General features: G+C 35.2%; 1 protein-coding gene across 10 annotated transcripts in view; it reads right to left on the minus strand.

Annotated features, from left to right (window-relative positions):
- The window catches only part of Rpap2 (RNA polymerase II associated protein 2), a 133,189-nt gene that overhangs the window by 70,275 nt on the left and 50,588 nt on the right, over positions 1–12,326 (minus strand). For all 10 annotated transcript variants that reach the window (XR_001234093.1, XR_001234092.1, XR_001234094.1 and 7 more), the window contains one exon: positions 10,756–10,824. Coding sequence is in view for 6 of the 10 variants with exons in the window: in XM_013514466.1 (XP_013369920.1) it covers positions 10,756–10,824 (69 nt within the window). In the remaining 4 variants the exon portion in view is untranslated. Of the gene's footprint in view, positions 1–10,755; positions 10,825–12,326 lie in introns of those variants that run through there.

A 12,326-nucleotide genomic window follows, 5' to 3' on the forward strand; every position in this document is an offset into this window, starting at 1 on the left:
GTACTATTTCTTTAGAAAGTGCCTGAACTTCCACATAGCTCTGCGGGCTGAAGTAAAGACACTTCAGTTTAAAAAAATACACACTTTTCTTATACAAACTCTCAGCAATTTAGTATAGGAGTAAGTGCTTTTTTTTTTTTTTTTTTTAAGGCAAAATTTTCCTATGTTGCTTGCCTAGGTGGTCCTGAACTTCAGAGCCTCCTGCCTCAGCCTCCCCAGTAGCTGGGATTACAGGCAAGCACCATGGTGTCCAGTCATAATATAATTATTGTTTACTCCTTAGTAAATAAGTGTGTCAGATTTCTGTTACTGTGGTAAAGTACTTGAGAAGACAACTCAAAGGAACAAAGATTTATTCTGGCTCATGGTTTTACAGGTGTTAGTCCATGGGTACCTGGCTTTGCTGCTTCTGGGCCCACTGTGAGGCAGAACATAACAGGAAGCATGTGGTAGAGCAAAGCAGTTCCCCTCAGAGTAGACAGAAGGCAGAGAAAAAGCATGGAAGGAGCTGGAGACAAGACATACCCTTCCAGGTACACCCCCGATGACCTACCTCCTCCAGCAGGTGCTGCCTCCTGAATTCCACAACCTCCAGATAATGCCATCAAATATGAATCTATCACTAGACTAACCCACTGATCAAGTCAGCATGCTTACTATCCACTGTCTGCTGGGCCTCACCTTGGAGTGCTGCTGCACTGGGGGTCAAGCCTTCGATACGCGAACCTTTGAGAGGCACATTTAAGCCCCAAAGTATTAGAATAAATAAACATTTACATTCCCCAGTGATAAAAGTAGTATGATAATAAACTGCAAACAACAACAAAAAAGGAATTTTATGGATACCAAGGAATCCAAATGAAATACCAATAGATACTGTACAGATAGAAACACCTTAACTTTTTTTTTTTTTTTTGGCTCACAGGTACTTATCTTGTACATGTAAAAGAAATTTCTAGAATGTAAGAAACTGCTATGTTCATCAATAGGTAAATGGATAAAAAAATGTGGTAAACACAATGAAGTACTACTCTGCCATAAAAAGAATAAACTTCCCTATAAGGAATGCGGTCATTCTGTGTACCTAAATTGTACTAATAAACTTAAGTTTAAAACAGAAAGAAACATAGTAACGTAACAAAGACAGAAACAAGATAGAGGTAGTTAGGTTTCCCCTCTTTCAAAGAATAAAATATACAAAGTATCACATCATCACTTTATCAAATAATCAGAAACTAAAAAATTGTATATGCAATTTAAAGAACTTTTCTATTCTATTCTTTTTTCTTACAAAAAGAAAAGCAGTGTTAAAAATAAAAGTACAAGCCAGGTATGGTGGTATGCACCGGTAATCCCAGCACTTGGGAGGCTGAGGCACAAGGAATTCTGTGAGTTTGAGGCCAACCTGGGCTACACTGAGACCCTGTCTCAAGAAAAAGTGCATTCCAAATTGAGGAGTGGAAATAGCCTTTGAATGATTGATTAGAAAATATATTGCATTCATACCATAAAAAAGTCTCATGGTAGAAACTTGCTCTAAACCGTTTGACAATGGTTTATCTACAAATAAACCATTTGAATCATATCTTTCACTATTAAAACAAAGGAAAACATGTGTCCTGTTTCTTCTTATTATTTTTTTTGGTACCAGGAATCAAACTCAGGACCTTGCGTTTGCCAGGCAGGCGCTTGTGCAACTGGGCTATATTCCCCAGCCCGTGTCCTGTTTCTTGTGAAAAAAAAAAAAAAAAAAAGGATAAACTTGAGAAGCCAGGCATGGTGGCACACGCCTGTAATCCCAGCACTCGAGAGGCTGACGTAGGAGGATTGTTGCAAGTTCGAGGCCAGCCTGGGCTACAAAGTGAGCTTAAGGCCAGCCTGAACTGCAGAGTGAGACTCTGTCTCAAAAAGACCAAAAAAAAAAAAAAAAAAAACCAAAAGGGATAAACTTGAGTCCATTTGTAGGAAAATGGATGCACCTTGATATCATAATCCTAAGTGAAGTAACTCAGACATATGAAAGTTTAAATATTACATAGTTTCTCAAATATGAATATATATATATGAAAAATGATATATAATGAAATAAAAGACAGATAACAGGAAAAAAAGAGAAAGAAAAAAATGTACTGTAATCCAATGTGGACAATGTATCTAAAAGTGTACTTTGACTTAGTACAACCGTCTTACATGTTTTATATGTTCTTTGGCCTATTAATCTGCTTTTCAATCTGTATATATATGATAATTAACTTTATATGGTCTTATAAGATAAATGAATCTGGTGCTGTAAAAATAAAAGCGAGGTGGAAGGAAGGGGGAAAAGAAGGGAACTGAAATGTGTTATGTACATGTACCAGTCCCTCATGGTGAATATAATCATTATGTACTGCAAATATGTATCAATAAAAGTTAAAAAAACAGAAAGAAAAATTAGAATAGGAATATTTAAGTTCTGGGGAAAATTACATAAAAGTGGGTGTGAGAGAAGATATGATGACTTTTACATTTAATCTCTGGAGCCTGCATATTGCTAAGTGGAAATGTAAACTAATACAGCTACGGAAAGAAAACCAGTTTGACAGCTCCTTTAAGGAGCTTTTAAAGGTCAAGTAAGAATTACCACATGAACCAGGGATTCCATTCTCAGAAATGGTATCAAAAGAACTGAAAACATTTTGACACAAAAGATCCACACATGAACATTTATAGCACCATTATCCAAAATAGCTAAAAAAACAGAAACAATCCAAATGACCACCGATAAGGAGACAGACAAATGTGGTACATCTACACAATGGAGTATTATTTAGTCATAAAAGGTAATACTGTTACATGCTATAACATGAACAAAAACCTTGAAAACATTAAGTGAAAGAAGCTACATAAAAAGGTCTGGTATTCTATGACTTCATTTAAAAGAAATTTCAGAATAGGTAAACAGTGGGAGACGAGAGAGAAAGGGAGAGAGAGAGAAGATAAGTGGTTATTAGACAACTGAAAACGGTGAAATTGGGACTGAGCTAATATGATAGAACTTTTGGAGTGACAGAAATATTTTATTATTAGGTAGTACTAATGACTGTATAACAAAGACTACACTAAAAATCAATGAACTGCACATCTGAAAATGGTAACTTTTGTATTTCAATAAAATTCAATTAAGTGTAAAAATTCCATGATTATATGGAAATGTAAAAAAATTCAATGGCCTTTTAATATGGTTTCAAATACCCAAAACTAAATTTGAAATGTTGAAGAGAAAGACCTGGGAAAACTTCTGAGAATCAATATGTTTCTAAGGAACCATCTCTTTGTTTTTTATGGTGTGCTCACTAATTTTTGAGGGAATTAGTGATGGGCAGGCTTTAAAAAACAGCTGGCTGAAGTAAAAAGCCTTAGTCACATCTTTCCATTCATGCCTGGTAGCCCTAGGGAAGTGACTCTCCGGAGTACCTTATCAGTATGATGGTTAGCGAAAGTGGCTGCCCATGTCCAGTGATGGCTTTTGTTTAGCAATCACGGTCAAGTTGAGCTTGTTTAAATACCATTTCCTAGAACTTACATGCTACTCCCTGAACAACAGGAATACTCAAAGCTTTTAGAGGGAATAAACTATTGCATGGTCTCTACCTAGGTGTAGGATACAGTTCACTGGAAACAGCCAGTTCGGATAAATAAAATGAAAGCAGACATTTTTGAGGATGGTCTTAAAAGCTTTCCATTAGAAAACATCAAAGGTATAAAAGTAGAAATAGCATGTATGGTACCTATGTTAACCTATGACAAGTTCCTTTACCTTCTGTCTTTTCTGAGTAATACAAAGCTTAACTATTTATCTCCTTCATTAGATAACTAAATAATTCCCATGGAACACAACCCACATCTCTTTCCCTGGCTAGCCACTAACAGACATTTGATTCCTATGCTAAAATTAACCCCAGGAATACCAAGTAGTGAACTATTTATAGAAGTTCCATATTAAGTGCTGGTGAGAAAGTTACATCTTAAGTACAAGTACACCTGAGCAAACTTGATTCCCATTTCTGGCAAGTAGGCTACACATAAACAGCCACCTATCTGCTTCTTGATACTTCTCTTTGGGTGCTGGTTTCTATCTGAAACCTTCCTAGATTCAGGTCAGCATAGGTGCAGTTCCCTCTTGTGTTAAAAGAGAAAGTATAATGACAGTGGTCAAAAAACTGAGGATGACTAAAAGCAAAGAGAAGAGGGAAAGAAGAAATTGGACAGAGCTATGAGAGGTGTCCTGTGTCTATAAAATCTTCTCAAGATGACTGTCAAAGTCTCAGAGAAACTACTCTGAATACTGTGAACATGAAGTGTCCCATATTGTGGTTAAGATGGGAACTAGGAGGAATATGAAAAGGAATACAGTGGTGCCTTGATTCATGAACTTACTTTGTTCTATGATTTTGGAAAAGATGGCCACATTTGTGTTCATGAGGGAAAGATGATCACAATCAAGTTTGTCACCTGATGCAGAGTTTGTAAACAAAAACAAAATTCTGCCACTCATGTTTGCAAACCAAAGCATTCATGAACCAAGGCACCACTGTATATAATACAGTATGATATTGTACCATAAAATGTACTTTTATTCAATTTGTTAGCGTTTTCTAAACTGGTTTACAAATACTTCAAATGATACAAATACATTAACAGATTTTTAGAAATAGAGCATATAGATACTAAAATATACACAATAAATTGTATATATTCATACATTTTTAAAATCAAAATTCATGCATCAAAGATTGTGAATAGAGGCTAATATTAGGTCTTTTTTAAGAAAATGAGATACAAGTTTGTATTATTTCAACATAAATGCCTTTTCAGAAACAAAACATGATATAAGAGTAAAGTCTCATAAAGTTCAACTCAACAAAATTATAACTAAGGGTTTAAGCACTAAGTCTCAGTAATTAGTCAGTCACTGTATTGCATTTCTAATCAGTTCTTAAAAACATATGGTCAGTTAATTTTTACTATAGATACATGTAAGGACTTCTTGAAAATCTTTAAAACACTTATTAAATAAAAATGAGAGGACTAAAGGGACATTAATCCCTTCATGGTGAAATAAGTATAGATTACTTAAACTCTCCTTTAAAAGGTCTTTCTATGTGCTCATGGCAACAGATTAGGGTCTTAATATATCATATAAATACTAGTAAATGTTGCAATCACAGTAGCTATTCACACCCCATAGATTTAGTTAGAAAGCTAAATAAAGTGAGAGTGAGTCACGATGTATTTTCATACATAAATGTATTTCATCAAGTGTGCACTGATCAACTGTACTAACACTATTTGATCAAATTTCTTTGCGAGATTATATTGGTATACAATTCCCACTAGTTTATAGTGATAAATTATGTGTTGTGGTCCATTTTCTATAAAATGCTATTACATCTATAAAAGTGTAAGACAAAAGAAAAAGATGATTTGCTCTAGAAATATATTATTTACTTTTAAGAATATTAATGTGACCAGGCATGCCAGGGTATGCTTGTAATTCCAGCACTCTGCAGGCTGAGGCAAGAGGATCTCTGTGAGTTCTAGATCAGCCTGGGTTATATAGGGAGTTCAAGACCAGCCTGAACTACATAGTGAGATCCTGTCTCAAATAACTACACCAAACCAAAAAGGCAAAACAAAACAAAAAACCTGATGTGAAAATTCAAGGTCAAAGATTTTCTGTTTAGTCAAAATGTTGATTCCCTAACCCTTTTGATAAGAGACTACAATCACAATGGCAATATACTAATACAATTATATATAGATTTGTACACTGTATGTATCCTTTTCTAAGAAGTTTACATGAAGAATTTTGAGTACAGCCTTTCTTGCATTAAATAAATGCTAGTAGTAAAACCTCGTAATACTCATACACAAAAACTAGCACACTGTTACAGCAGTACTTACTGCATAAGGCAATTAGATATATATATCTTCTTCAATGACTGTAACTATCATTCTTAATTTTTTTCTCAGCTATAAAAACTTAGGGAAATTTTTTAATGTGAATTCTGGAAATACTTATAAGTTATGACAAAAACAATTCCATTGGGTATCTGAGAACAGATAGGAGAGTTTTCCAAATTAAAGTTATTGAAAAGAAAAGAGGTACCTTCTTATATGCTTATATTCACTCTTTTATTTTAAAGAGAAAAAAATAAAAATAACAACAAAACAGTTTCATAACAGGTTAGTAGGAGAGTTAAAATAATTAATACATTGCGTGTTGTCTTTATAGTATTGAGAGTACAAGATATAGGTATGTTATCTTGTCCAAACAATATTAGCACAAACTTTTCAATGAACTAAGAGAAACTAGCTATATAACTATCTTAACTATCATGTGTATAAATATATTTTTTTCTTTTTCACTTTCTTCCTTTCCCCTTTCCTCCATTACAGTTTGTCTTTTCTTTTGAACAGTTTCTTTCTAATTCACAATGTCTATTGTACATCTTGGATCTTATTTACTTGTTCAGTTTCTTTTTTTTTTTGGTACTAGAAGTCAAATTCAGGACCTTGTGCTTGCCAAGCAGGAGCTTATGCCACTGAGCTATATCCCCAGCTCCTACTTGTTCATTTTCTCACACTGAGACAATATGATGTTTATACATACAGGTCTGATTTATTTTATTTATGAGTATGGTCTCAAGTTGCATCCATTTACTTATTAAAGTCTCCAATTTATTATCCTTCTTTAGGGCTGGGTAGTACTCCATTATAAAAAAACCCCACATCTTTGTTATTCATTCTTCAATTGATGGGCATTTGGGTTGTTTCCAAGATTTAGCTATTACAAACAGTGCTGCTATAAACATGAGTGCACATATGTTGCTGTGATACAATGTTTTTAATTTTTCTGGGGAAATACTCAGAAGGGGAACAGCTGGGTGGAATGGGACCTCTAACCCTAGTTTTTAAAGGAATCTCCACACCAATTTCCACTGTAGTTGCACCAGTCTACACTCTCACCAACAGTGGAGAAGGGTTCCTTTTCCCCTATAGCCCCTCCAGTATTTGTTATTGGTTGATTTCTTGATGATAGGATAGCCGTTTTTTTCTGGGGTGAGATGGAATCTCAGTTTTGTTTTGCTTTGCATCTCTTGAATTATCAGTGATGTTGAACACTGTTTCATATATTTATTTGCTGTTTGTATTTCTTCATCTGAGAAGTGTGTATTCATCTCAGATGCCCCTTTTGAACTGGGTCTTTGAATTTGGGAGGTCTGAGTTTTTTCAGTTTATTTGTGTATGTCTCTCTTTTCTTTGCCTGTTTCTTTTTAAGTTTTGGTTGAGTTTTTTCAGTTCTTTGTATGTTCTAGGTATGTCCTTTGAGGGACAACTGGCTATAATTTTTCTCCACACGCTGGGTTGTCGTTTCACTCTGCTGGTGATTTCTTTTGCTCTGCCAACGCTCTCTAATAAAGTGAGATCCCATTTGTTGATTTTTCATAATATTTCTCTTGCAGTCTGGGTTTTGTTCATGAAGGCAGGGCCCAAGGAGCCAGGAGGTGGCACAGCTGACAGAGCCCTGACCATGACCCCACTCCACAGAGATCCTGAAGCGAGGGGGTGGGTCCTGATCCAGCAGAACCCCCCTACACCTATATCTTCAAAATTTGTACCTGTTTTCTATTCCAGTAAATTTAGTGTTTCTATTTTAATACTTAGACATTGATCCATTTCAAAGGGGGAACAGAAAATGGAAAGATATTCCTTGCTCTTGATTAGGAAGAATCAACATAGTGAAAATGGCCATACTCTCAAAACTGATACATAGATTTAAGGCAATCTCAACCAAAATACCATTAGCATACCTCACAGACTCATAGAAAACACTCCTAAAATTCATTGGAACCAGAAGACACCTAGAATAGCAAAAGCAATTCTGGGCAACAAAGCCAAGGCAGGATGCATCACCGGTCCAGACCTGAAATTATATTACAAAGCTGCTGTGATAAAATCAGCATGGCACTGCCAAAAAATAGGTCTGAGGATCAGTGGAACAGAAAGGAAGATGGAGATGCAATCCCTAACACATTCAGTCACCTTATATTTGACAAAGGAGCCAAACATGTTCACTGGAAGAAAGTCTCTTTAATAAATGGTGCTGGAAAAAACTGGCTCTCCACATGTGGAAGACTAAAACTAAAAGACCCATGTCTATCACCATGCACCAAACTATATTCACTCTTAATGGCAGTAAGCTGTAACGTGGAGAGGGTTACTTTCTACAAATAGATGTTTTCCCTTTCTCTTTACTCGTGCAAGTCTCTCTTTTCTTTGCTCATTTCTTTCTAAGTTTTGGTTGGTTTATTCAGTGTATGTGTCTTTGTGTGTCTCAGGTCTTTTTCACTGTAAAGCTACTTTTTCTTTCTGCACTGACAGTGCTGCCTTTTCTAAAAAGTAATTATGGGAGGAGTGAGGAATATAAGTAGAAAGTATAATTATATCACAGAATTAGTTTTCACATGATAGATATATTTTAATTTTATCCATAACTCAGATAGTGGTATTTATGATAAAAGAGCAATAAAAGGACAAAGTTATGGACAAAAGGGGCTATCATTTGAGCCACAAATTCCTTCCAGGGCAGAAATATGAAAAGCTCAAGGGGACTTTCTGAGAAATGAGGAAATAAGACATAAAATAATACAAGAGGAGAAGATAGAAATCTTAGAAGCTGATGGTCAAAGAATAAGGAGATTCAGTTACAATTCAAAGATACATTGTGCAAATTCAGAACAGAAAAGAGTTGTAAGGAGGGCCTATGGCCAAAGTTAGAATTACGAGCAAACAAGGTTTCATAAGGAACCACGTAGGACGTACCCCGTCTCAGTATTTACAATGAAATATTTTAAGAGAAGCCAAAAGGGCCTAAGCTGAAAATAATTTTACTTGTGCAGGGAGCAAAAGAGTCAATGGGTAGGAAAACAGTTAGATCTAGCTTTAGGGGTGAGGACCTGATGACAGAGAAGGCAAATGACAAAAGGAGTCAAGTGTTTATTGCTACGACTTCAAGACTGCATATATGAAACAAGTAATATACCTAAGACCTGTAGAACTTGTTCCTTTTTTGTTTTTAAGACAGGGTCTCATTATGCAGTTCAGGCTGGCCTTGAATTCACAACAATCCTCCTGCCTCAGCCTCCCAAGTGCTGGGATTACAAGTGTGAGCCACCACGCCCAGCTTAGAAATTGTTTCAGTCAAACAGTACATACAACGACTAACAAAGCTTTCAAAGTTTTGTGTAACACAGGTGCCTCTACAAAAATCAAACACTCGCTGTTTGTTTTTATATGAAATAATCACAGTAATTTTTAATAGCAGCTTTTATTTTAGTTACTTAATTTTCCATCTTTTTTTGCTGCTTGCTATACATTTTGGAGACAGGGCATCTGTTTAATATAAAAAATGTAGGATATAAAATGTCCTCACTAAGAAGCCATTCATGAATACTTCTAGTCACTGGATTAGAAACAAGATTCTGCGATTACTGCTTGGCCTAGGCCTCTGACTTGTCAACGAAGTTAACTTCCCTTTTAGTACAATGAATTGCAGAAGTATGATTATGCAGTTGTCTATGAGGGTTTATTAGCAGACATATGATATGGTGGTTGAGCAGAGATGTAGTATTTTCTCTGCCAGTGACCAAAATATTTATATATTTCATAAAGTAGAAAGAACTTTGTAAAAAATTAATAAGATCTGTTTCACAAATTACCAATTCAACTGGAACACTTGAAATAGTAGAAATGACAAAAGATTTGTTCTTACGGCTGATAAAAAATTTATATCAGGGCATCAAGTAAAGTTATTTTCTGTGTTCTGATTTAATGAATCATGTGAGTTGTATCTGGTTGGATGACACAGATTCTGGTTCACTGAAGCCTACTCTTAATGCATTCCAGCATGGCCTTCCTTGGGACAGTGAAGCCAGAATAATATGTCAGACTGAAGTAATATCAAAGAAAGAGAAAGCTGGGCTTGAGATGCTATGAGGTTGACTCCTAACACTTCTTGACCTGTGAGTATCCAATAAGTATTCAATGTCCTATGGGCTTCAATGACCTAACAAGCACCAGGCAACAACAGTAATGCAATAATGAATGGTCCTCAAAAGACTTTTGCAATTCAACCTGAAAAACACTACACTTATTAAATGGTTTTAACCCTATTGAAAAATAGCTTTAGAAACCACTAGTGGTTTCCTAAAAGGTGAATGAGTATTAAATGTTTTATGTATGCTTATGTAGTAAGTATTTATTTTAGTTCAAATATGTTAGATTTAGAAAATAATGCTTTTCTGATGGTATCAGAGATAAAACATATTAAAGAAAACTTAAATAAGCCCTAGATATGTACAAATACAGATATAAGGTAATAAGCTCGCTCACTGTTAATAAAATACACTATTAAAAATGAAACTAAAGGAGTATCCTGTAAATATCCCACATGGGGATATTCTTCTCTTTCAAAAGATAACACGTATTAGTTGTGAAGAACTGGAGCCTCAAAAGAAATGATAGTAAAACTATAATGGGAATAATTATAGCCTATCAAAACATGGCGTATCACTTTAAATGAAAATTATTTTCCATGTAAGAAAGGAAAATAATAAAGGCCTAACATTTATTACCAGTTTAAAAGGTCAGTAAATAACTTTGTTTTTCCTTAGCCAAAACTTAAGAGTTAAAATCTGAAAAAGCACTTACAATGACAGCAACACCATTGCAATTAAAGTCCACTCCACAGGATTGTGTATAATATTTCTATTTGTTAATCTGAAAGAGAGTAAGATAAAATTTACTCAAGGATTTTTATATTTAAATAAGTAAGTCTTTTATTTCTAGGTAAAATAAACTCATATTACATTTTATAAGAAGTACTTTAAAAATATCTATTATATTTGACTGGATAGAGTAGTATAGAAATGTGGCTTTTTTTCTATATCTGATAGTGACCATCTCAACAAAGTAATGTAGGCCCACTTTTACATACAGTATTTACAACAGTTATATTGAACAAGAGGGAAATATAGATACAATGGGGCAAACTAAACTGTATGGTTTCTTATAATACACAACACACACACACACACTGTAATAACATCATCTATGCTTTCCCCTAATCAAACACTTTATTGAAGCTAAGTAATTTCTGACTTTAATTTATCTTCTTTATCTTTCTAGTTAGGATGGCATCAGACAATTAAGAGATGCCATAACCCATAACTTACAGAAATGAGAGTTGGCTTAATAAATTAAAACCATAGTCTTTATTATGGTTTGTATCTAGACGTCCCCCTCAAAGCGTCATGTGATCACACATGGGGCTTTTCAGAGGTGGCTGGATCTAGGGTGTGTGATTTCTAAATTAGTCCACTGGTTAGTTTGGCATAGTTCTGGGTGTGGATAATGAGAAGCCCACACCGGCTGTGGGTGGCACCACCCAAAGGGCAGGTAGCCTGGATGGATATAAAGGGACAAAAAGAAGGCAGGCTGGTAGCTGGTTCTTTACTATTTCATTGTTTTGCTGCCTTCTGACACCAGAGTGATTCTCCTCTGTAACGCCCCTCTGCTGTGCCTCCCTGCCTTGGAGCCAGCCAGCTATGAACCGAAACCTCTATAAACTGTGAACTACAATGAACCTTTTCTCCTTTAACTCTGGGTACTGAGCATTTTGTTTCAGCAATGAGGAAAGTAACTAACAGTCTTTATTAGTGAAAAGTTTCAGAAAATCTTAAGTAAATTCTATTGCTTAACCATTGATGACAACAAAATATTATAAACATCTTAGTTTCTCAAAAAGCATTTTAAAACATCACTGAGTCACAATATGATGGGGACAGGAAGAAATAGTATCCTTAACATACTGTTGATGAGAGCAATTAAACAACAATTTGACAATATCTAGCAAGCTAAAAAACACATATCAATAGCCCAGCAGTTTTCATCACCCCCTCAAAAACAAGTCCTCCTTTGGACATCTGCATCTCGGTACCACCAATAGCTATCCTGTGCTTTCAGAATCTAGCTGCTCAGTCAAAACATCTTAGGGTTAAATTTGATTCTTGATATCCCATGTCCAAACAGTCATTAAATCATGATGGTTCTATCTTCAAATCATAACTTGACGTCTTAAAAAAAAAATCTGCTAGAAACACTAAATCTATTGGAAGAGAAAGTATGTAAAAACCTTGAAGACATAGGGTTAGGCAGAGAGTTCATGAACAAAAACCAAATTGCACGTGAAACACTTGAAAGAATCAACAACTGGGATCTCA

This window comes from Chinchilla lanigera, unplaced genomic scaffold, assembly GCF_000276665.1.
Source record: "Chinchilla lanigera isolate Chin_1 unplaced genomic scaffold, ChiLan1.0 scaffold00022, whole genome shotgun sequence".
NCBI classification, from domain to species: domain Eukaryota; kingdom Metazoa; phylum Chordata; class Mammalia; order Rodentia; family Chinchillidae; genus Chinchilla; species Chinchilla lanigera.